The sequence below is a fragment of the Podarcis raffonei genome, chromosome 2 (assembly GCF_027172205.1).
Source record: "Podarcis raffonei isolate rPodRaf1 chromosome 2, rPodRaf1.pri, whole genome shotgun sequence".
In the NCBI taxonomy this organism is placed as follows: domain Eukaryota; kingdom Metazoa; phylum Chordata; class Lepidosauria; order Squamata; family Lacertidae; genus Podarcis; species Podarcis raffonei.
In genome coordinates, this window is record NC_070603.1 from 94,211,506 (window position 1) to 94,238,109 (window position 26,604).

At 40.5% G+C, this 26,604-nt stretch overlaps 1 protein-coding gene across 8 annotated transcripts in view; it reads right to left on the reverse strand.

Moving 5' to 3' along the window:
- The window catches only part of CNTN6 (contactin 6), a 180,722-nt gene that overhangs the window by 100,591 nt on the left and 53,527 nt on the right, over positions 1 to 26,604 (reverse strand). For 6 of the 8 annotated variants that reach the window (XR_008329092.1, XM_053378161.1, XM_053378160.1 and 3 more), the window contains exons 3-4: positions 13,167 to 13,293; positions 3,457 to 3,632 (exon numbers count right to left, since the gene is read on the reverse strand). Coding sequence is in view for 5 of the 8 variants with exons in the window: in XM_053378161.1 (XP_053234136.1) it covers positions 3,457 to 3,632; positions 13,167 to 13,293 (303 nt within the window). In the remaining 3 variants the exon portion in view is untranslated. Of the gene's footprint in view, positions 1 to 3,456; positions 3,633 to 13,166; positions 13,294 to 26,604 lie in introns of those variants that run through there. The other 2 variants (XM_053378165.1, XM_053378164.1) reach the window with 2 other exon arrangements.

Consider the following 26,604-nt stretch of genomic DNA (forward strand, 5'->3'; position numbering starts at 1 on the left):
TCTGGTATGAACAGTAAATTTTCACAATGAGTCCAAGGCTTCTTTCCTCATCAGAGACAGACAGACAGACAAACAGACAAAGAGCTGCATAAAATTTTGTTTTTCCTTTGCTTATAATTGATCCTCTCTATTTATGTGTCACTTCTCTCCTCCCCATACTAGCTCAAGATGGAACCTGGATCCACAAAAGTGAATAAGCTTTTTGCTCACGGAATGTATGGGTTATAACCAAGTAAGCCATATTCAGAGTATATATAATTATCCCTATAACCATGGCTCTGTAAGAGCCCTTAAAGCAACATGGCAGTACCAAGAATGAATGAGCAGAGTGGTTAAAATGGCTCCCTCTTTGTTTTCTTTCTGACAGCAGGCTAAGAACTTCCTGTTCAGAGAGGCTTTGGAAACATAGGCACAGATGATGCTGTCAGGACAAATTGTATTTTAATTGCTGGTTTCAACTATGTTGTGATGTTGTTGTTTTAATTATTGCTTATAACGAGTTTATTTTTATTCTTCTGTATTCTATAATTGGTGCTTTTAAATGTTGGAAGTTGCCTTGAATTCCGATTTGGGAGAAAGAAGAAGAGTTTGGATTTGATATCCCGCCTTTCACTCCCTTTAAGGAGTCTCAAAGCGGCTAACATTCTCCTTTCCCTTCCTCCCCCACAACAAACACTCTGTGAGGTGAGTGGGGCTGAGAGACTTCAAAGAAGTGTGACTAGCCCAAGGTCACCCAGCAGCTGCATGTGGAGGAGCGGAGACGCGAACCCGGTTCCCCAGATTACGAGACTACTGCTCTTAACCACTACACCACACTGGCTCTCAGGATATAAGGCAGGATATAGATATATTAAATAAGTAAAATAAATAATTACAAATAAATAAACTGAAAGCAAACCAGTGCAGGCAAGGAATAGAAGTACCAGGTTTTGGTTTGGGTTTAAGTTTTATGATGGGGCAATATTGATTACTTTTAAAAGAGTTTAGAAAGCCGCAAAAAGTGGCTGGGGCAATCCAGTAATATGGGCAGGGTATAAGTTTAATAATAACAATAACATCATCATCATCATCATCATCATCATCATCATCATAATTTTTAAAAGTAATAAATATGCCAGCTAAATGTCTCCAAGATCACAGATCTACAACTGGGGTACTGCTACAGAAAAGACCCTCTGTCTAGGAGAAGGGATGGGAAGATCTGACAATTTTGATCTCTAGGTTTCTCATTTTTCCAATCTTAAATTCAGTTCTTCACATTTTGAAGAAAATCGTGTTTGTCTAGTGTGTGTTTTTTTTTTAAAAATTAACAAAAAAAATCATCAGCATGCAAATTTCTCCTAATAAACACATTTTTATATGCAGTTTTGACTCATGTACATGCTGCTGCAAGAGTTTCCCCTGATACAACGCATTGTGGACTCCCATTTGGACTAAGTCATTCAGTCTCATATTGCTTATGTCAAAACAAACCCAAGGATTTCTCAAAATGCATTGATAAAATGCATATAAATCTCTTTCGTAATAAGAAACCTTTCAGCTTCTTGTCAGCTTGAGGTTTTTCCTTTTTCTCGTGGCGCATGTTTAAAAAGAAGCCTGCTTCCTAACCCAGGATGACTGAAACCACCACCACCACCACCAACCACATATAAATACACTCACTCTCGAGTAAGTGGCTGAATACAAATTTATCACCACTTGAATACTTTGAAGTGGGCTACACATTATAGTCTCCACAGGAATTGACATCCCCCTGACCAGCTTTCCACAAACGAGCCATAATGCTGAACAACACGAGTCATAGTGTGAATTATGACAGTACGTTTCCCTACAAGGGATAACACAGAGTCGGGGGTAGAGAAGTTCATTCTGTGCTGGTTCCACAGAGAGCATTAAAGCAGACTGTTCGCCGAGCACTTCATGTCCTGATGTTTCCAGTCCTACTTTGATAGCCATTTCCATCAGTCAGTTTGCTTTTACCTTTGAACAGTCAGAAGAAAAATGGCTTAAGACCATGGCAGAAAGAGACAGGAATGACCACCTTTGCACACATGCACAAGTCGGTGAACCATCACCGTTTCTACAGCCTCCTTTCTATGACCTCTGTGACAGGCAATTTGTAATAGGAACAGAAAAGGATTAATAATTAATACCAGCACCGATGTCTGAAACAGCTCCACGAGGCTGCCTTTCGAAGTATATTTTATTAATGAGCATTAAAAACAATTGCTCTCTTAGTGCGGCAGCCAGCCCAGATGGAGGACGACGAAAGGAGGATGGCAGGGAGGTGGCGGCGGGGTGGGGGACGTGCAACTTTCTCCAAGCTGCTTTTTGAAGAAGAGCTGCTCTCACAAGAGATGCAAGAATAAAAAGGCAAGGGCTGTGATCTAGAGCTGTACGCGGCGGAGAACCCTAACGGATCGGTCCAATGTGTTCTTTTCTCATAAGCGACTGAGTTCAGTGGGGCTTTCACCCGTCTGAATGTGTTTAGAATTGCAGTCTCAAGCTTCTACAGTGGGGGGAGTGCCCAATTTGATAGATGAGGCTCTCTGGCTGGATTGCTGCTGATGGCTTGGATCAGACGTTTGCCCCCCCATGAACACAATAGCCTTCTATTCAAGGAAGAGCTCCACACACTAACGTGTCCTCTAAGTAGAACAGGTTCGTCCATGAGCAAAGCTCTCCTTTCGTGAGCAGTGCCTTGTTCTGTTCATGGAACGGAAACTCAGGAGCACTATTTGACTTCCCTGGCTTATACTTATACCTAGATATGCTTATACTTCTCTGGTGTAGGGAAGAATGTGGCTGCATAAATTTCTTCTATCTTTTCCATCTCTCTCTGTGTTTGCGTGCGTGCGTGAGTGTGGTCTACTGGATTTTATTATTGCTTTCACTATGCGTGGGCACACATACACCTGTGCTTAAAGGACAGCTACATATTTTAGGTGCAGGCAACAATGGCACGCCAATTACAAAGCAAATGTGCGGAGGTGTATATTCCTGTTAATGCAACTAAATGTCAGTAAGGTAATTACCATGTGTGACATTTCTGTGACTCTGCTGGACATCATTATACTTTTGTGATTACTTCATTTTCCAACCTAGAGAGGGGTGAGGAGCAGGTATCTTACAAATAGCAATCGGACCATGAAAAAAGGCATCCCAGGGGGTGGGGGTGGGGTGAGGGAATAGCAACAGCTCTATTAAGCAAAACCTAATTGTGTTCATCTTTCTTGACCTTTCCCTCGATTGTAGATAATTGTTGTGTGTTGCAAGGACCAGTATATCTGTCTCATTATTGCTGTTTACTGGGGAAAGATATTGGAATTCAGCATGAAAAGGGAAAGATGAGCAAGTTCAATCATTTCATAGCAAATTTCATTGATGTTTTAATTGCCTAATACATTGTTTGCAAAAATAAAATTGATGAGGAAATAAAATATCCATGCAACTTACATGCAAACTGGAGTTTTGCTTTCCTGCTCAGAATTGTTCCAAACGAATTTGTGACCAAACACTGGTATGTTCCAATATCCTGTTTTTTATGTGGGTTATTGATTGCCAAGCTGCCTCCAAGCAGCCTGTAGTGATAACTCATGGTGAGATCAATATCTGTGCCATTTTGCTTCCACCTTTGAGGGAAAAAAATCAAATTATACTTATAATTTACGGAGGCTATTCAGGTTTCTTTTTTAAATAGTGTCCTGTAGCTTACCTGCAACAATAAAACCATGGTTAAAATATTAGAATATCATACCATATTTCACAGCAGACTGGTTTTTATATCCATCTTGTAAATTCCCCTGTAAATTTTACTGTTTGAAAAATCCTCTCTATTTAATGGTGTATCCTAGGCAAGCATCCAAATGTCTACAAAAAATAATTATAACTTATTCATACATACGAAGTTATACATTCAAATGCAATAGGAGGATGACACAACTACATCCTTTTCTTACTATAAAAGGTACCTAGAAATATTTTACAGTCTTTGCCAGTGATGTAATAAATTTGCTTATAGCAATGATTTCAGAGATATAAATCAGAACAAATTATATTTCAAAGGGCAAGAAGAAAGCAGAAAAGGAATGTTTTTATACCACTAGTTTGAGATTGATAATGTAATAATGATAACACTGTTATTTTAAAACATGATTTGTCTCTGTTAGCCCGTTAGAGAGAAAATGAATCGTGTCTGCAACATATCACAGCTATTTACAAATGCCAAAATAAATTGTGTTTCATAGATAATCATATTTTCCACAAGAACAAAAATGTCCTGTGGATTAACCATTTGTTGTAGCAAAACAGAATTCTCATCACTTATGTAAAACCACATTCCTGGCACCGCTGACATTCACAGACACAATGCTCCAAACAACTATGCATGCCCAGTGTAGCTTCTGACCTGGGTATTATTATTTCTGATCATCCTGGTGTCTTCCAACACTATACCAGAGACCACTTCAGCTAGCTCCGTCAGAAAGAGAGTGCTCTGCTGAGCCACAGAGTGGTTGATAGAACAACTGTTTCCTTAATCTGGTCCAACATCAAGTGCAGACCTGCTAAACCCAGTCCAATATCAAAAGCTTTTCTGGTAGCAGAAATAGTGCTTCTATGGACAATAGCAACACCCCACCACACTTGACTCCCCGTTCTAGTCTGGTGCTGCACAGAGTACCCAATTGGGCACAGGCTGATGGACACCCAGTTTACCCACCTAAGTCTTGGTAATACACATCACGTCAGCCCCTTCATCCACAACCAAGTCATGGATGAGAATGATCTCATTACGGACTGACCTGACATTCAATAACACCAAACCAAAGGGATCAACAGGTAAGATACCAGAAACTTCTGGGAGAGTAGGAGGGCTGAAATGGGGATATGGATCAAATATCTAGGTCTCTGCCCCAGATGGAGGTCAGCCACTCCACTCCAAGTATAATTTCCTCTGTCTATCACCTCTGAAACTGAGGCATCATCTTCACAACTCCTTGCTACCTGTCCTCCCTGCTAGTATCATCATCCACTGTCACACTATACAAGACAGAGATTAGGGCCACACATAATTAAAAAGGGTCCAGGAATAGGTGCATCCCTAGCTTCCATAGACCATTAATGATAACCACACAAATTCTCAACCAACTCTCACAGGCACACAGAACTGTAGCCTTCTAGTATTGGTAGCTAAATGACCTGTCACGAAATGTAAGGGAGATCAGATCCCTCCTCCAGCTCTTCCATGTAACTGGAGCCCTGCTCTATTGCAGGTTGGAGCAGTATTAGGATTGGGCATGGTTGGCCACCTACTGAGAGGCCCCCACTACAGCAGGAAGCTCACTGGTGTTTCTCCTTTTCTGACAGTGGCAAAAAAAAGAGACGAGGAGAGGTACACTAAATAAGTCTTTCCGAATTCCCCTCCTGAAACCTTGGAATGTCAATGAATGTCTGTAGCCTGGTTGTATTAGTTCCGCCATCACTTCTGTTTTACCTGGATTTATTCCACTAGAAACAAACCTGAATTAAATGTTCGCTCCTCACCATTTTTGTAGCTTAGAATGCATTGCTGTCTGTAAACATCACTCATGAAGGAAATGGTCTGAGCTGGTCAACAGCGAGTACAAAATTGCTGGGATATATGACCTCATAAAAACCACCACTCTCTAATCTACTGTGAAACTGGAAACCCCTACTGATTTACGAATGTTGGAGCATCAAGCAGTCATAAGGTATCTACAGCACATCAGTACAGTGGTACCTCGGGTTACAAACACTTCAGGTTACAAACAATTTGGGTTACAGACACCGCTAACCCGAAAGTAGTACCTCGGGGTTAAGAAATTTACCTCAAGATGAGAACAGAAATTGCGCAGCGGCGGCAGTGGGAGGCCCCCTTTAGCTAAAGTGGTACCTCAGGTTAAGAATGGTTTCAGGTTAAGAACGGACCTCCAGAATGAATTAAGTGGTACCTCTGTATTGTATTGTAATAGTTGGCTGCAGTTGCTGATCATTTTGACTCCTCTCCCCATTTATTTCAATATATGTGCAATTAACATGCCCTGGACCCAAAACTTGTTCTCAGTTTTCTAGCTCTGGATGTACTGGTGTTTAATTTGCCAGCTCACTTTAATTTCAGAATCAATCACTGAAATAACTGCTGTCATCATTACATGGGCTCCCAATTAAGGTCTATAATTGTTTCTCAACACAGATGCAAAGTTGTTGGCTTATTCGCGGCAAATGAATTTTTCACAGTGTCCCCCATAATCATTCTAATCACACAGTATGATTATTATTAAACTGTGCATATAGATCAGGGAAGGAGCTCCTGGTTAGGGCCTTTTCTTAATTAATATGTTTCAATCAATGAAGGAAAGCTATTAATGGATGCCTATGATTGCCAGGTGAGGTTTAATCATATCATGCATACTCCGGTGAATTACTTAAGATTAAAAACAAAACAAGAAATGGAAACGATTTCAGTTAATTCTTAGCTCAAGAGTAATTCAGTATAGTTTAATTATTTTAGACATGATTTTTAAATGCTAATGTATAGCTTTCTTACTTTTATTTGTGCAAACTGTGCTTTAGAAAGAACATAAACCAGACATGAGGCAACTGGATACTTTGAACAATTAGAGGGACATTGGCCTAAATCTAGTAGAAAGTCCAGTTTGCTCAAGTTTATAATACAATTTAAAATTAGACAATGAACAATGTTCAGTTTTATTGGAAAGAAATGTTTAAAACTGACATTTGATGGACACATGAGAAGTTTTAGAATTTTTCAGAACCGATCATTGAGAAATGGTTGAATACTACATACATATGATATTCTTCTAGGATAACTTTAAAAAATGTGACATCAGAACAATGAAATTTATTTTGGGGTTCTATTAACTGCTACCAAAAGCAAAGCAAAAAAATTGAAAATTATTTCAGAGCATCTAAATGGAGTGTTCCAATAGTCCCAATACAACAAGAATGGTTTAATGCAGTTTGATATCTTGCCACAACGAGCAAATTAACAGAAATGGTACACTTAAGGAAAGGTAAACAAAGAACAATTTGAGAACCTTATCATCTCCCATTATTAAATATATGAAACAAGAACATCAACTAGTATAATTAAAAACCTTTTCATTACTATTATGATGAATAATTTATGGTATACAAACAATATTAAATATATATATATTAGAGGATATATTTATATTTTAATACATTGCATTAAAGTTACGCATTTAAGGCTTGATGATTTAGAAATAAATTATACATTTGATGAATATTAGAGTGGAATATGGAATATGTCATTTTTGGTCTTTGTATGTTTATAATTTGAAGGGACACGGATGGCGCTGTGGGTTAAACCACAGAGCCTAGGACTTGCCAATCAGAAGGTTGGCAGTTCGAATCCCCGCGACGGGGTGAGCTCCCATTGCTCGGTCCCTGCTCCTGCCAACCTAGCAGTTCAAAAGCATGTCAAAGTGCAAGTAGATAAATAGGTACTGCTCCGGTGGGAAGGTAAACGGCGTTTCCGTGTGCTGCTCTGGTTCGCCAGAAGCGGCTTAGTCATGCTGGCCACATGACCCGGAAGCTGTACGCCGGCTCCCTCGGCCAATAAAACGAGATGAGTGCCGCAACCCCAGAGTCGGCCACGACTGGACCTAATGGTCAGGGGCCCCTTTACCTTATGTTTATAATTAAACCTTTTTAAAAGCTATTATTATCATGGCTACATTCTCTTTTAATAAACTGCTCTGACTCATCTTGAATCTATTGGTGTTCCTCATTTCTGTCATAGAATCCTAAAGTCCCACAAATTTCAGTTTCAAATCCATATACATGGTTGGTTTAGGCTATGTTTAAAAGATATGCCAGGAGGAGTGTTTACTTTCCCCAGAAATTATTATTTATCACAAGTGGGCCCCAACAACAACATGGAACGATGAACCCCTGGTGTGATAGGTGTTGTTTTTTTCCTACCTGAGCTTCTGACTATTGGGGTTGATAGAACACAAATTAATAGCAAAGATAGAAGTTCCTCCTCTAACTTGGGTCTTACTTCATGAGCCAATTTTATTTTTTACTTTTTGAACTTTTAAAGGTGTCACCAGAAAGCACGAAATGCATGCAGCCGACTGCCTGATACTGCAGGGCAGCTGTAAGCTGCTGGCTCTTAGCACAGTTATTCAAACTGCAATAGGTATGTAAGAGTGAACTCCACTGCCGGGTTGTTGTATATTGCTCTCTCAGCCCAAGCGGCAATTGGGGTGTGGGGTAAAATCAAAACATACAATTGCACTATTGTAGTTTTTCAGCTTCTGTTGAAATTCCAGTGCTGCTTGACAACACTGCAGGCTTGTCATAAACCACACAGAGCCTGACCTGCAGCATTCAGTGTGAACCACAAAGCAGGGCTCTCACTCAGGACCACAGGCAATTCCAATGCATAATGTGAAGAATGAACTTCATTGTTGTGAAATTTGTGCCAATATATTTGGTGGTGGGTTTTGTGTGTGTATATATGTTCTAAAATGTTTCACACTAAACAAGAACTGACTATGAAAGAAGAAGAATTCATTAATTTGCTGTTACTCAGTGCTTTTTTTCTGGGGGGACACATACCCCTAAACATTTTATGAATCTAAGTTTGGCCTCATTGAGGGGTAGTATTTCAATATGAGTAGGAAAATGAGAGTTTGGCCTCATTGAGGGGTAGTATTTCAATATGAGTAGGAAAATGAGAGTACCCCTAAACATTTTTTTAGAAAAGAAAAAAAGCACTGTTGTTACCTCTTGGTTTGTTTGTTTATTGTGGGTAGGTGCAGAGTACTCAGCTACATTAAAGTCTTGGATTTTTCTATTGATTTCTATATCTATACAAGTCTTCACGTTTCTATTCCAGGAGAAATTTAAAATAACTTCTCAGTGCAAACCTGGAAACGTCCTATTGAGACAATGAGATGGCTATTTCTGTACCCTTTTTATCTCCCTATGTCTCATATCTGCATTGCATGCTGAAGGTGCAAAGTTCAGTCCCCAACATCTTATATTGGGACTGGTGAGGTTGCAGTAAAGGAGGAAATTCCTTGCATTAGGGTTTTCTTTTTGAGGATGCCAGTTCCTCTCCCTTGTGCATGGCTATCGCCAGTTTAGCTACAAAATGGCAGACTTTCCCCTGAAGTTTAAATATGGAATATAAAATGTATATACCACCAATACTCTGCATGGTGCTCTACATAGTACAAGAAGACACATCCTTGCCCAGAGAAGCTTGCAATCTAAAATTTAAAACAGGTGAAAACATAGCAGAGGATGGATACCAATAACAAGATCCTACAATCTTTCCAAGCCTCAGTGCAGTCCTCAGTGCTGCATTTAATAGCACAAAATTGAAATAGCTTTAGAATCACTCTGATGAGAGATGCTCAGCTTGTTAAACTGAATGGATGGTTGGTATTGAAGAATAAAATGTAGTTTATGCGGTTTGCTCACAAAAAAATATTATTTTTAGTGATGGATGAGATGAATTGCCTTCTGCTAGATTCAGAATTGGACTTGGGGGCAGGGTGTTTTCTCAAAAAACTGGAAATAGACAGATTCTCTTTAGCCAAATATCAAATTTTGAAACCCTTCCCCTTTTCTGATAATGTTACCAGGTGCATGAAGGAATCAAAACACCCATCTATTGCTTCCTATATGTTCCCCCAATTCCCAGTGAACCCTTAAATCAGAATTGGGGGACCTGTGAGCCTCCAGATTGTTGCTGGATTCCCACTCATATCAACCCTTAGCCAACTTGGGCACTGGACAGGGATGATGAGAGATATAGTCCAGCAAATTCTGGAGGGCCATAGGTCCTCCTTCCCTGCCCAAACCCTTTCCTAATACCTTTTCCTTATACAGTTACCTGAGGGTGGTAGATCAACAGTGGCCAAGGGCAGTAAAAAAAGTATCTCTGGATGCCTTCATGCAAGGCTTCTTTAATTCATTTACACCTAGAAAGCTGCAAACGGGAGTGTGCCCATGGCACTACTAGATAATAATAATGATTACAAAATAATTTTACAGGGTGCCTGGATCTGCACCATGCAACCTTGCCATCATGACTACTGCCCCACTCCACCATCAGATGAGTTGGGGGCTGAGGGAATGGGGTGGCAGGACAAGGAGGGAAGGCTGGCTAGCTTGAGGTGGTTGAGGAGACTTAAGCTAAGCACACACTATACGTTTAAAGTACATGAATTCCCCAAAGATACCTGGGAATGATACTTCACCCTGCACAATGCCAAGCTCCCAGCATGCTTAACAGTTCCCAGGATTCTTGGTTGGGGGAGGGAGTTGTGTGATTTATATGTATGGCGTATAAACAGCCATTTTGAATCCCAATATGAAACGGGTCCAGACTGAGAAGGGGAACTTTATTTATGTGTAGGTTGCAAGGGTCAGTAAAATACAATTAAACCTAAATCATTAAAACAATTTAAAAATGTGCCAAAATAAACCCCAATACAGCAGGAGAGTACTGCCAGAATAGGAGTCATACATTAAGTCAATATCCCTGAAAAGTCTGCTTGAGTAAGCATGCCAGTTGCACTTCAGGCTGAGTACCTCAACTATGTGATCCCTGCTTTTTGCCCTTTTGTTTTGTGGCACAGAAGAAATTCACCACAATAATAATTTCTCCAATTCATGGGTGGTGTGGGCATGTGGATTCATACACCCAAATTGGAAGGAAATTTGTTGTTTTTTCATGCAGCATAATTTGTGGCCGGGGCAGGAAAATTTTCTTCCCTTCAAAATGCTCTCTGCACCCAAATCCCATTTGTACAATAGAAAAAAAGACTTCAGCCAGCTAAGTTGACATGTAATTGTCTTTGGTATGTGGTGAAATAGCAATCTATTAACTTAACAGGATGTGGATTGCACCCATAAAGGCCAAGTTTGACTGAGAACAATTTTTTTTGCAGAGTTCTCATATGTAATAATATATACAGTACTTTATGCTTATAGTTTGTCTTCTGTTTTGTTTTCATTCTAGTCAGCCCTTTTATTCTGTAGTTTGTTGTACAATGCAGGATTTAATGATTCATTTTTACTTATTCTCTCTGTGCTCACTTCAGTGCCATATTTTTTTGTAGTAAGGTCGTTAAGCATTATGGGTTTTTGAAATGAAGTTGCAAATTTTTTTTTACTGCAGTCAATAGGCTTTCCTTAAATGTATAGTGTCACCACAGAAAACAAACTTTCATCCTCACTCTGCAAAAACATAGTGGGATGGAACTTCCCAATATACAGGTAACACTTTCTGCGTATTCTGAGGGATTCTACTGCATGCATGTAAACCTAGTAGGATTAGGAGGTTTTGGCTTTCCCATCCAAAGTTTAAAATTACGGTGTCAGGGGTTGGTGATGGTCAGCCCCAATGGCTGCACTGCTCAACTCCTGTACCAGTTTGAAATGAGCACAGCTGAGCTGGAGGTGGAATCAGGTACTGATGAGTGAAGCTGATGGATACCTAAACTTCTTCAGCATATGGTGAGGCAGACAGGCTGAGAGAAAAAGTCAGCAGCAGCAGCAGTGATTGTTCCAGAGGGAGGCTTCATCTTTCTCTTTGCCTCCGTGTCACCAGCAACGGCAGAGGGCCTTTTCAGTAGTCATGCCTGCCCTGTGGAACTCCCTCCCATCAGAAGTCAAGGAAATAAACAACCAGCTGATCTTTAGAAGACATCTCATGGCAGCCCTGTATAGGAAGTTTTTAATGTTTGATGGTTTAATTGGTTGGAATTATCGACTGGGGGAACCAATTCAGATAGGCAGGAATATAAAATAATATAAAATAATAAAAAATAATATAAAATAATATAAAATATAAAATAATGGCAGTGTGTGAGGCAGTAGGGAGGGATTGAATAGTTGGGCAAAGCTTGGAGTGAGGAAACCACATAGCTTTGATAAAGTGCTTTGAGGTGGTAGGGCAACTTAACTTAGTTAATATTCCCTGGCTTTTGGCAGGGGTCCTAATAGTTAGAAAAGTTCCAGGCTTCCTTGCTAAGGGAATAAGGCATTCACCAGCTTTCCCCTGGAGTAAAGACAGCAGATTTGGGACTCTGAAGGAACCCTGTAGGGCTGGTGCCACTGCTGCCCTGCTCCCTCAATCAATGCCCAGCCCAAACTAAGTGCCAGGCAGGATTCAGGCAGTGCTCTAGGAACACAGAGTTCTGAAGTTGAAAGGAACAGGAGGTGGTACAGCCTTGTTGTCAGCAGCAAAGCCCAGCCTTTTCTGGTAATCTCCTACTGTGACAACAGTGGGGCAGGCTCAAATCTACCTGGGTCTTCTGCAGTGGAGTGTTGGGAGTCATAAAAAGCAGTGCCACATCCTTGAGCCCAGCAGGTGGGGCAGTGGCTCTGCAGGTTCATCTTGTGGCAGTTCATCTGGACCTGGGTCTGCGTTCTCTTCCGCTTCAGACTCCTGGTCCCTGAGACCTCCTACATTTCTTTTTGGAACTGTTTTCTAACTAGGTTGTGGGTTTGGGCCGGGGACTTGGCACTTGATTTTAAAAAGATAGTCCAAACTTTTCCCTTCATTTTTTCATGAAGGTGTTCCCTCCGCCCCACCCTGCATTGCTGGGGGGAAAACCCTGAAGCCACATCCCATAAACCCTGCATTTCACATCTTGGCTTATTTGACTCATAGCCAATTATACCTGTACTTAAGTTTTAAAGTAAGTTTTTGTTATTTTGTGGAACACCAAAATGGAATTTAAAATAACTTATGAAAATTTAGCTTGATGTTGTAAATGGGCCTTGTCATTATCACTTCACTACTGTTAAATGAACATATCAAATAATGCTTTTCTACAGAGAGAGAAACGAAGCTAAAGAGTAAGAGATGAGAGAGAAGGAATGGGGATGATGCATAGAGAGTTTTTGCATGCAGAATTTATGACAGGAATTCCTTGTTCCCTTCACAAACGCCTATTGTGATTAAAACTAAGCGGTTCAGCCTTCTTTCTTTTTGTCTGTCACCACATCAATGTTCATTTCTTACATTTTTGCTGCTGAGTCTTCATTTGAAAAATTGTAGAGCCGAGTGATATTCCATTAACCTCTTCTCAAAGCCATTCAGAATGGTAACAGTTGAAAAACAAAAACCTTACCTGTAGATTGGCAAAGGATGTCCTTTAGCTGTACAGTTCAAAATTACTTCTGGATCTTCAGAACTCACTGAGTAAATGACATCAAATGGCTCTTGAATAAAAATAGGTCCATGCGAAGTTTCTTCATCTGTGAGATGAAACAACAATTGGAAATTAATATTCTTTTACCAGTTAAAGCCTAATTAAATGTGGATTCTGTGTTACACCCTTGAGTTCCATTGGCCACTTTTTACCAAGGAAATATTTTCTGCAGAAAGTCTCCCCTCATTGCTTTTGATGCACACATTGGGGTGGGACAAAAAGAAATGACTCTTCAACAGCATACAAACAATTGCCTCATTTTATTATCACAACAGCCCTGTGAGATGTTAGGTTGAAAGATTAAGTACAAGTTGTTTTATGACAGTCAATGACCAATACCCCCCCAAGCTTCTAAATTCAATGACTGCACTTTTCTGGTTGAAAGACTAGCTTCAAAACCATGGATTTGGTGAGGTGCACAGCTGAGAAAGCATTTGAATTTTCCCACACTCTGTTCCCTAGACCAGGGGTAGGAAAGCTTAAGCCGGTATGCTTGGGGCAGAATGGGAATACATTTACATCTCCTATATGGATAGTATGAGAAATCTGTGCCCCCTGCCCCCAGCTGCCTTCAGCCCCAGCATGGTCAATGGTTGGCAAGATGGTCCAACATAATCTGGAGAGCCAGTGTGCCCAATCCCTGCTGTATGGAAAGGTTCTCTTTACACCTGAGCAGAAGTCCAGGCAGGCAGGCAGGCAGGCAGGCAAGCAAGCAAGCAAGCAAGCAAGCAAGCAGTGTAAATCTGAACACGATTCAAATATCCAACATTCATGTGCCCTTAATACCACATCACCTCCCTGCTTTCATAACCAAGGTTTTATAAATATATGGCACTCAATGCCCTTTATTTCAAAATCTTACATGGGGAAATTGCCTCCAGCCTATCCTAGATAGTCTGCCGGCAATTTCCTTTTCCCACACAGCAGCAAACATTTCATGTCTGATTGATAATAACACCTCATTTCTTGAAGATTTGTGGGGCTTATTTACATAATGAAGGTGAGGAAAGGCCCTTGTTTGTATCCCTGCTTCATACAGATGGCTCTTACCTCCACCTTGCCCGTATCTTGCTCGAGCAGAAAGATCCTTGAGCAAGTCCTGGAAAGCAAGGCAAGGGGCTTGCTCTGTCAAAATGAGATTGATAGAACCAGCCAATCAGGCAATTATGCCAGCGTAGATTGTCATGACCTTAAAATCCCATGTTAGCAAGCATCCAATTTTGTTTCCTGCATGCATATTTTGAATTCTGTAATCCACACTATAATTTAAAATGTTCAAAAACCAAGCAACCTGTTGTTGTTTTCCCCCTGGGTTTTTCACAAATCCTGTGTCAAATTTCATGGAATTTGCAACTTAACTCTCTCTATATTTACTTTAAAGTAGAACATACTAATTACATAGGACTTACTCCTAAGAATGTATGCCCAAGACTATAGTCTGACCATAGGCACATAGCTGTAGATCTGAAAGGGACTTTGGAAGCTCAATGAATAATCCACAGAGCAGGTTGCAGCATCCCTGAGATATACCAATCCAGCCTCTCCTTAAATACCACTAGCGAAGGAAAGCCTACCACATACTGAGGCAGTCAGTTCCACTGCTGAAATACTTCTCCTAAAGCTTAGTCAAAATCTAATTCCTTGCAATTGTGTTTATTGTATGCTTATTCAGGAATGAATTCAATTGTGCTCACCTATTTACAAATTCTAAAGACCCAGAGTTCCTCATCTCTCAAAGATTTTTTTTCTACCCTACTAAGAACCACATTCTGCACCCCCAGTTTGCCCCATGGGAAGACTTGCAGCAGTAACTAGGACTTGCCACTTAATCTTGTCCACCTTTGGCTTCTCCCAGTTTCTCATTTTTTCCCTTTCTTAAGTTCAGTTCTCCACATTTCTGTATCACTTTGCAAAGTTTTTTTTTTTAAAGAGAAGCGTGCATGAAAATGAATCAGCCTTTTTGTGTCAATTTCTCCTTATACACTTTTTGTATGCAAGTTTGCCTAAAATACACATTTTTGGAAAGCACATTTCGCCTAATATTTATATTTTCTCTAATATATGACATTTCCCACTAATATACCGTATTTTTTGCACCACAACACTCACTTTTTTCCTCCTAAAAAGTAAGGAGAAATGTCTGTGCGTGTTATGGAGGGAATGCCTACGGGTGGCATGCCTACGGATTTTCCTCCTCTAAAAACTACGTGCATGTTATGGTTGGGTGCGTGTTATAGAGCGAAAAATACGGTATTCATTTTACACACACCTTGGCCCAGTATTTGCATTTTTGCACATATTACTTGGCTAGAGAACAGCACTGCAAATTCTGGAGGAGTGTGAATTTCAAAAGATGCCCGTGTTTCAGTTCACATATTATTTTGGAAATTGTAAATTAGGTAAATTCATCTTGATATGTGAACTGTTATTGCTCTGCAAAAATGGGGAAGGAAGAGAGAGAGAGAGTCCTCTGCTTTCACTACCACATTACAGAAAGCAGATGTTGAAACACCTGTGGTTCATAATTGTGAAACAGTTAAGGGTTGAGGAAATTAATGAGTATGACCAAAGGAGTAATCCTAAGTATGGGAGGAGGGCTTAAGTTATGCCAATGTAAAGGACACCAGATCCAAACTCCATGGAGGAGCAGGGCTACTTTGGGCTGGGTCCAAAGTATGGCAGAGGGCTTAAATGCTGGTTGAGCCCACAGATCTGCTCCATCCTAATGGCATTGTGCCTTAGTACCCCACTGTACTTAACAAGTTCATTATTGGAGGCCTGAGTGCTCCATTTCCAAATACGGTGGCAATTCTTTTCTTTTTTTAACATTACTTATATCAAATGAAGACTTATATCAGTGAAAGATTGTTCAACGCACTTAAAAAAGCTAAAAATTACTTATGTTCTACTATATCTCTAGAACATTTAATGAGTTCAGAAATTTTAGTGACTAAAAGTTCCGCATTGGAGGATGTAGATTATGAAAAGTTAATTTACCTTTTTATTTTTATTTTTGCAACAGAAGTGTCAAAGAAAATATGTGTGAATTTTATGAATGTTTTATGAAAATCTTTGAATTTTCATTCCTTTTGTTCCTTCAAAGAGAGTTTACTTTCAATTGGAGGTGTTTTCATTTTTACTTCTACGTACACATAAATCATTAATTAGAAATGAAAAAGTACATTTTAATAATACAATAGTTAAAAAATATAACCCATGTTAATAGCGAACTCATTCTTATGCATTTAGTTTGGTCATATTTTCAGAAAGTCACATTTATGTAGGTGAATGATTATGCCCCTCCTCAAGGGCCCTACAAGCCATAAAGTTGCCAGTGTTGTCTTTTTTATACTACATTTCTTATCCTTGTTAAATTTAGCAATCCTTTGGTGTACCTAAGCCCATGTGTATAAATCTTGCTACTACAGAACAGAATACTTCTGAAACTCATTTATCCAGTGGCCCTGTGTAGCAACTGATTATTTAACAATGTCCACAATCCATAGAGCTACTGCATTATCTTCTTAAAGAAGAAGCCAGTTAAGAACAAATACTTCATTAACTATTGAAGTATTGAACTGGGGAGAGGGAGCGGGGACCACAATAACTTACTATCTTAGACCTGGATCTGCCTTGCTGTGAGCTACCTCAACTACAGGTATGTGCCTCTTCAAGCAGGAAGTGGGTGACTCTGTCACTTTGGGTGAGACCAGCTTGATGGTCCAGCAATTACTTCAAATGTATCCAAGGGCAACAGAAGTTTTCTTAGGTGTCTTCAACAGGATTGCCTTTCCCAAACTGGAGAAGAGACATAATGCCCTGTGACAAACTACTTTGGATTCTCTGCCCCATAGTTTTAAAAGTGGTTTGTCGTGTAGTATAAGAAACTAACATTTAAGAAGCCTAATGCTAATGCACTAGTGGGTGTACACTGCTAGCGTTCTGGGATTGTGAGATATGATTAATATCCTTTATGGATGATATGATGGAAGCAATGTTGCCTATGGCCCTGTTTAGTTGTCCTCTTGTATGCAGTAAACATGACAGTCAGGAGCAACTTAACCAGCTGAGATTGATGTGTCTCACTGGCCCCACCAAGTAACTGGAAGGGTTGGCAGGAGAAAACTCAGAAGTGCCTCTTTCAGAGCAGGCATAGGCAAACTTGGCCCTCCAGCTGTTTTGGGACTACAGCTCCCACCATCCCTAGCTAACAGGACCAGTGGTCAGGGATGATGGGAGTTGTAGTCCCAAAACATCTGGAGGGCCGAGTTTGCCTATGCCTGTTTTAGAGCTTCCTTCCAATGCACAGGGGTCTGTGGGTTAATTGGGCATGGCATTGTTGGGCCAGGCTCTTAAGCCTGGCAATGCTCCCCCTTCCATGCATTTGGTGGATTTATTTTTTATTTACTTCATATAATTTATGCCTCACTTCATGGTAAGAAACAGCAAGGCAGTTTATAAAAAGATAACACTATAAAACCAGGGGAAATTACAATTCATTAAAACATACAAGAAGTTTAATGTTAAAGCAGATTAAAATTCACATCATGTGTGGGGTGTAGCTCAATAGTAGAGTATCTGCTCTGCCGGCAAAAAGTCCCAGGTTTAACCCTGAGCATCTTTAGGTAGGGCTGAGAACATCATCTGCCTGAAACCATAGAAAGACCCTGTCAGTCAGTGTAGACAATACTAAGCTAGATGGAACAGTGGTGGACTTTAGTGTCTCAAATTTCAGTGGGGCCCTGTGTGACATCATAATCTGGTGTCCCTCCCCTTCCATTAGTGGCCGCACCTGATCCAGCCACCTCACCTGCCATGCTCCCCTAGTCTGGATGGACTAATGATCTGATTTGGTACAAGACATGTTCCAAACAGGGCATTAGACATGTTCTAATGACAGCATTAAATTATATTCAGATTCTTGATGGCAGATTTCTAATACATAATGCCGGAGAACTCATTTCCTTTGCTAACATCTTCTTTTAAATGTAGCAATCTGCCCATGAACAAACTCTAGATATTCTAACTAGCTTTGTTTCTGAGAAGAGAAGCATTTAACAAAATGCAGCGGGAGACTCATAAAATGTCTGAGTGGCACTTGGCTGAGTAGCCTTAAGGAATATCATTGTGAACGATAACATGCATTAGCTGTTTGGCTAGAATCATCTTAGTTTGACCTGGGGCTTACACTAATATTGGAAACTAGAAGGTGGGATGATGCCTGACAATCGTATTTTCCCTCATAATCTCAGAGGATATTGGAAGGATTCTGACTAGGCACATGAGAGGAAGGTCTACATCCAGAAGGGCAATAATTGTTGCAGGCCAAGGGTGGGGAGATTATGAAGAGAATATCAAAACATATATACGTTTGTTATACTCATAAAATAAAGAAAAACCTATCTAAGGAAAAAACAGAGAGCTGCCAACACGTAGTGTGTCAGATCAGTAACAGGCAGAGATGAACTAGTGGCTGTAAAGATAAAGCATTAAACTTGTCTGAACAGGATGGCATGTTGTAAGTGACATAACAGGCCATAAAATGTAGTAAATCATATATATTTTTAAAATGCTGTCTATTTCCATAAAGTCTCTTTCAGCCCACCAGACTCAGAAAGCTATCGTTAACTGGGATGAGAACCCCCAAGCATTTTCTGATTTATCTTTAACTAATGGGCATGAATTAGGTCTACACTGAATCAAGTTAGGTTGCCACCTTGATTCTGGAAATTGATTTGTAGGCCTTTAACAAACGCGTAACCACCTGAAATACTTTTCTTCCCTCCCTCTGTCGCCCAAGAGCAGGATAAGCCCTAGTTTGAAGCTGCCTGGTTTTCCCTTCGGGTCTTCATCTGCTGTACTCCAATCCAGGGAGATGCAGAAAATCACACTTAACATTCATATCAGCTCACCAGAGGTCTAAACACAGACTACTACAATAATTCAATCCTGTAACAAAACAGCCCCAGTCTGCTCCCTGCCTTCTTTTAAAGTAGCAGTACACACACACACACACCCTAATTTGTGTGTGTGTGTGTGTGTATTTCAGCAAAGTAGACAGGCCACATGCATCACCAAAAATAAAAATGCATATACTAATTTATATGTATAGGTGCATATTTAGAAATAATTGCTATAATTTAATACTATAGTTAATAGAAAACACTATAGAATGGAACACTCAACCACACCTCCTGTCTGTAACAATACAGTGGACTATATTGCCTCCTTCTGGCAAACTGTGCAGCCAAGCTGGTGCCAAATGTATTGCTCTGCTTTCCTTTGGACTACATCAGCGTGGCTAAGATGGGGGTATTGTCATCTGGGCAACCCAAGACCTCCCATACACACTGGCCAGGCTTGTACCCTGAAGAGGTCACAGCCACAGCAGGCGCTGTGATTCTCCAGAAGTTTGACTTCACGCCCAGAGGTGAACTCCATTGTCTCTCGAGACAGACGGATGCCAACAACAACAATATTGTGGGGGCAGGATGGGACAAAGGGGTGCACGGCCTGGTCCCTAAGCTGTGGATTCACCCCTCCCCCCTTTTCCTTTTGGAAAATTGCCCTTTTAATTTGTGAAATGAGAGACAATGACAACCTTCAATTAAAGAATGGCAACTTGCTTTAAGAACAGGCACAGCTTAAATACAGGACCTCTTAAAAGTTCGGTGAATAAGGCAGAGCAAGTACCCAACAAAAGCCTCATCATTTGGAAAAGACTTCAAAAGTCTGCTCACTCAAGACGTTCCCTGATGATTTTTTCATTATCACAATCACCCAATAATTACTTAAGTGGTCCTGGAAATACAGCAACAGCCTGTATAGTACTCAGACACATACACACACACAACAGCTGCCAGCACAGCCTCCATAATGTTCCTGGACTTTTAATGGACAAATTTGGAAACCTGATGGACGTCAAACAGTGTATAAAATATAGGAGCATATGGACAAAAGAGGACATCTGCCCATTCTTCAACAGTGGTAGACTCCAAATTAGCAGTAGCTTAAACTATCGTAATTGCACTTCAGACAAACCATGTTTCCTTGTCATCAAAGAAGAGTTTCTTCTCAGCTTCCTTAGGGTATAATATAGAATGGGTTGTGCAAATGAAACATTTATTTTAAAGAACACGTTGGGGGTTTTTTTTAGAAGAAAGCAAAGCAAAACAAAACACCTGCATGGAAACTAGAGCTAAGCTGAAAGACTCCCTCCCGCCGAGTCCCACCTCTCTCTTTGACAAGCCAGAAAAAGAACTTTCTCTGAGCATTCTCACTGTTGTTTTTTTAAGAAGCAGCTGTCATTTTCCCTACACAGTGCCCTGGAGTGATGCCAGGTCTGGGACATTGTGGAGGATGCGAAACAGTTACCAGGCTGCCAACACTGTCGGTGCTACTGCTGGTTAGAGTGGCAGTGGGGAGAAACCTCAGGGAAAAAGAAAGAAGCTGTGCAATTGCCACCGCTAAGGGTAGGTCTCACCCCTGAGAAACTGAAAGAGCTTCTCCCCCTTTCCTGCAAGAAGAGAAATCTGCCCACAGATAGGGTAGAGAATTTGTTTGTTATATGAAACCGTCTTAAACCAATATAAAGATTAACAGAGTGAGGCTAGCATATGGAAAATCGCATTTTGTTTCATAATCATAAATTGTCAGAGGATTTAATTATGTTTATATTCCTTTTTTTGTTTTGTTTTTGCATAGGCTGCAAATTTTTCTTTTGTATGCAGTTGTGGGAATCAGTTCCAGTTCATTTTGGTTTTCTGCTCCGTTGCTATTATTGGCGCCAACGATACAGCAAAAGCAAACGTATGCAGTGCTAAATATACTCATATTCAGGCATTCATATAAACATGACTAACTGGTATGAATATGTATGTTGTACACTCATTCGGCAATGGTCAAGCTGGGCTCAGACAACAATGGATCCCTATGGGTCAGGTTGGTTGGGGAATCAGGCAGGCATTAGGAGGAAAACCCACAAAAGCCTGAGACTCACCTCACTGATGGCTGCATCTTCCCAGGAGAAGGTTGGCAACCATCAATGTGTAACTTTCCTGCCTGCCTGATGACCTACCCTGCACCGATCCTGTGGAGCAGAGGGTTTGATCATCTGGGGTGCATGTTTAAATAGGCTTTACCCTAATTAAACATTGCTCACACTTCCTGAACTAACTGGAACTGGATCTGAGGTGGAGCGGGTGGCCCCTGGATTAGCCAAATTTAGGGTAAACAGCAGGGGTGTGAAATTTCCGGCAGGCCAGATGTTGTGGGACTCCAATTAGTCCTAAGGTAATGTGGTCAATGATCAAGGATGATGGGAGTGTTTATTAACTGCACATTTATAAACCATTTTTGCAGTCAAAAGTTACCAAAGTGGTATACAATACAATGAATTAATAGAGAAAACATTACAAGCTTGGTACGCATGTCACCGTGAGCTCCTTGGAGGAAAAGTGGTGTAAAAATCAAAATAAAACATACATTTTGAAAATAGTTTAAATATAACTTAGAATAATCCTTTTATCATCTGATAGCTCCCTGGTACAAACAGGAGCTATTGCAGAGGTGCAAAGTGTAATCATAATTATATGGGGAATATCAGGAAACAATACAATTTTTCAAAACGTAGCCTTAATGAATGGCATCTTTGCAGTTCAGGCAAGCTAATCCCTATAATGTGGTTTGCTGATTGAGGAAAGATACAGAACACCAGGAATAGCTTTCTAACATGCTCCATAATGATACACTTTGTAAAAACATAACAGAAATGGAAGCTTTTACAGCTGCCCACAATGACCTACAGGTTACGTAAATAAATACCTGATACACTCTCAATAATTGTTTCTGTCCCCCCCCCCAACAATGTTATCTTTTGAACTTTTGCCCATATTGTGAATAAAAATAGAAAATGATCTGTTCAATTGATTGTGTTGTATTTTTTAATAGTTGCTCTATAGTAAACATTTACTAATAAAATCTAATAAAGGGAGAAAATGCTGCTTGAACATTTTTTTTTATTAAGTGAGTGTAAAGATGACAATATAGCTTTGCGGTGAAATTTCAAGAGCTCATTCTCCTCCATCTCCTGGAAGATTACCGAACAAACTAGGTGCTGTGCGGAAAAATTCTCACACTATCCCACCCCCTGCCCCAGCCAGTCACCCCTTCACCGATTAATGGGAAAAGAAATAGCATTAAGAATGATAAAGGAGAAGAGAAAATGTTGGTGAAATTCTCATCGGCAGAGTATTTGCTGACCTTACCTTACCTTTGAGTTGCCTAAGAAGTGTTTGTGTCAAGTCTTTCATTCTACAAATAATCTCACCAGCAGTCTGTACTTGGTTGCTTTCCTAGGTGCTTGCCCTTCAATTAAAGCCCCTGGGAAGCCTGTGGGTTTTTTTTTCCCAGATCAGGAAATGCACACACACCCCATTCTTGGCCACCTTGCATTGATATGGTACATTTATGAAAGTATATTGCTTAATGTCTATGAATTCTATCTCTGATATAACCCATCTAAGTGCATCCTGTGCCTGTTGAGCCAGAAATGTGCACTAAGTCTAGGTAAAGGTAAAGGTACCCCTGCCCGTACGGCCCAGTTGTGTCCGACTCTAGGGTTGTGCGCTCATCTCACTCTATAGGCCGGGAGCCAGCGCTGTCTGGAGACACTTCCGGGTCACGTGGCCAGTGTGACAAAGCTGCATCTGGCAAGCCAGCGCAGCACACGGAACGCCGTTTACCTTCCCGCTGGTAAGCGGTCCCTATTTATCTACTTGCACCCGGAGGTGCTTTCGAACTGCTAGGTTGGCAGGCACTGGGACCGAACGACGGGAGCGCACCCCGCTGCGGGGATTCGAACCGCCGACCATGCAATCGGCAAGTCCTAGGCGCTGAGGTTTTACCCACAGCGCCACCCGCGTCCCTACTGCACCAAGACTAACTCTTGAATAAAAATGCACAGGACTGCAGCCTAAAACTTACATTTGAATTTCACAAAAGTGTTTGATATTCATGTCCAGGAAGATATCAATTTTTCACATCCTCAAGGAAAAGGTGTCATAGATCAGAATCTGGTGATGCAGTGCTGCAGAATTCCACCAGAGGGCTGGAGCCTCTCTCTGATTGGCTACCCAGGTAGAGACGGCACTTTGGGAGGGAGAATAAAAGGGGCAGTTTCTGAGAGAGGGTTCAGATAGATGGTTTTGAGAGAAGAGAAAGAGTTAGTTCTCAGTCGTCCACTCTGAGGAGAATATCTACAGCTAGAGAAAGGAGTCTCTGAACTTAGAAAGACAGTATGCAGTGCCTTGTGAGAGTGCCTTGAAAACAAGAGTTAACTGGAGGGCTGGGTTTGAGCCAGGAGTCTGTGAAGATGCAGCCTACTTGGGTCTCATTTCAGTCAGGAGGGCGTGATCTTCTAGAAAGAAAAGAATCCAAAACCAGAAGAGTGGTGTGGTGATCTCCTGGGTCTGTTATACTGCTAGGGGTACCTCACTTACTAGTGTTTGCCTCCTCCTTCTCCTGAGTAGGCTGAGGAAGGAGAAGTCAAGCTCTTAAATGGCTAATGTGTCCCTCGCGCCTGAAAGCTTTGTTACCTCTGGACCTGTGTATACATAACTCAGGAGGACACTTCATGCATCTGATGAAGTGGAGTGGAGTTCATGAAAGCTCATGCCATAATAAATGTGTTAGCCTTTAAGGAGTCACAAGGGTCTTTGTGCTTTCTGCTGCAGCTAAGTGCAGATTCACACCACATAGTTAAAACACATCCAGTGCACATTTAAAGCATATAACATCCCCCCAAGAATCCTGGCAACTGCAGTTTCCATTTCACAGAGTTGCAATCCTCAACACTCTTAACAAACTACAGTTCCCAGGATTCTTTGCAGGGGCCAGGTTGTGGTTTCAGTGTGCCTTGGATGTGTTTTAAATGTATGGTATGGATCTGCCCTAACACTAGTACTACTCTGGAAATTATTTAATATGTGGCTGCAAGTAAGTTTTGACTATCCGTTCAGCAGACAAGCATGCATGCAAACTGTACATATGGAGCAAAGGCAAGATGAAATAATATAGGATTTGTTATTATTATTTTTTAAAAAATCTTGTAAGACCACATATAAGAAAGCCCAAAATGATATTTCTAGCTACAATGAAATTCCATGATATCACTACATTGACTGCACCGTCCTTTACTACTATTGTGCAAGATGCATGAAAGATAAAGTCTTTTCTTTTGTGCAGGTGATTTGTTTTATGTCATGAACTTGGCCATGTCCTTCAGACACCAAAGTATTGCTGAAGCAGACATCTAATTACAGAGACAAATCTTCACCAGCAAGTTAGGGGGATGTGTCTTTATGATGTATAGTAATCCTGACATGAATTCTTCTCAATGGAATGTCATTAGTTTTGTGTTCCCAGTCAAGACAAATAAATAATAATGAACCCTTTTTCCAATCTACTGCACAAGCATTTTGTTCCCTGCAATCCGACTTATAAGGGAGACCTAGATTTTGTGGCAGATACTGTGTGCTGCATTGTACTGTCGTAATATTCATCTGCCACTATTGCCAAACTAACTGAAGGTTTAATTCAATAATTTACACTGCAGAAGGAGATAATAGCTATAACATTTAATACCCTGTCAGTTAAATAAATCCCACACTTTATACTTCAGTTACTTTTACAGAGTAAAAGACAATTGGGTTTAGTAATATGAGAGGGAGGATAATTTAGCATCCCCTCCCCACATTTGACAACCTTAATCAAAAATAGTGCATCTATTTTTGATTAAGGTTGTCAGAATATCCTCTAGCTAAGGCTAAACAAAAAACAAAAAACCCCTCCATGGTCCTGGAATGTAACCCATTATGTCAACTTCTTCCAGTCAATGAATAAGAAAGAAGCCACAACAATGGAAAGCAAAAACATGGGATGTTGTCCATCTTGAAAAACCTTGTGTGTAGCCTATGATCACAGATGTATTTGCCATCAATGACTACTTGGCTGGCAGGTGAGAAGTGAAAGCAAAGCTCATTGAGGGAACTGGAAATGTGAAGAATTAGAGCTACATGCAAGAAGAAACATTGGGCTTATGCCAACAATTGGATGCTTCTGTCATATTGTCTCCTTCCCATCCATAACAAGTAGTAAACAATATTCTGGCCTTGTTCATAAACATGGCAGCATTCCCAATTACAGGCCCAGTTTGCACACCATGATAAACCACAGTTAGTTGTTTACCTCAAATGCTCAGACAGCACCCTCTTCTCTCCAGCCCATGGGGAAAGCAAACCCCAATCCCTGGTTTAGTGCTAATCCAAAGCAGGGATTGAGGATTGTGTCATTCCAAACAAAGCTACTAAACCAAGAACAGCTTTACATTATTGTTGTTTGGAGTGGCACAAACCACAGTCCCTGGTTCAGGGATCATGGTGTTTTGCTTCTTCTCACACAAAGAGGGTGGAGCAGGATCCACCTGCACATTCAGAGTATTTATCTAACAAAGTCATCTTGTTGGTGCAATGACTTTCACCTGCACAATGAGACTTCTCCTTGCCCTTCATGCCCCTGTTCTGGAGAGTTGGGGAAATCCCCAGACCAGATTTTGAGTGTGAAGAGCAAACAGGAAGTCCTATTGGAAATCCTTGTGCTAAGGGAATGATTTCAAATGAAATATGGAATTGTTTTTTTTGTTTTGATAATTGCCAGTGTTTCTAAAATGGTCCCATCAGTAGAATAGTGATGACATAAGGCTTGTCACTGGGCCAGTTCATTAACCAAAGTCAGCACTGGCATGAAGTTTTCAGTGATTCTAGTGTTTGTATGAGTTCAATATAACAACCAGCTTTTGAAATCTTGAATAAGCCCTCCATTTGGAGGCAATTAATTTTGCAGCCCAGAGTACTGTTCAAGAAAGAAATCATCAGAATGCACAAAGATACATTAAAGATTTTTCAGACAGTAAGTCGTTGATTGCTTGTAGATAATTGACAACTGGATGTGGAAAACTTGAAAAGTAAATCATTTCAAGCAATTAGAGCAATGTAAAACCAAGCAATATTAAAGGCAAGGCTGCATTTTTTTACATCTATAATTGGGGGGGGGGAATGCAAGTGATATTAATTTTAGAAATAGTACAAGACCCTTAAGATTAATAGTTAGAGTGTTCTATGAATATTTATTTGAGCAATGGGATGCTTCATATGATCCCATTGATACAAGATAAAGATTGATTACTCATTGAAAAATAATTGAACCAAAGCAATTCAAATCTTATGTGTCAAAAGGAGGAAAGGAACAGAGCAGAAAGGCGCCCACATTGCAAACTACTCTAGTAATTTGAATGCTTTGC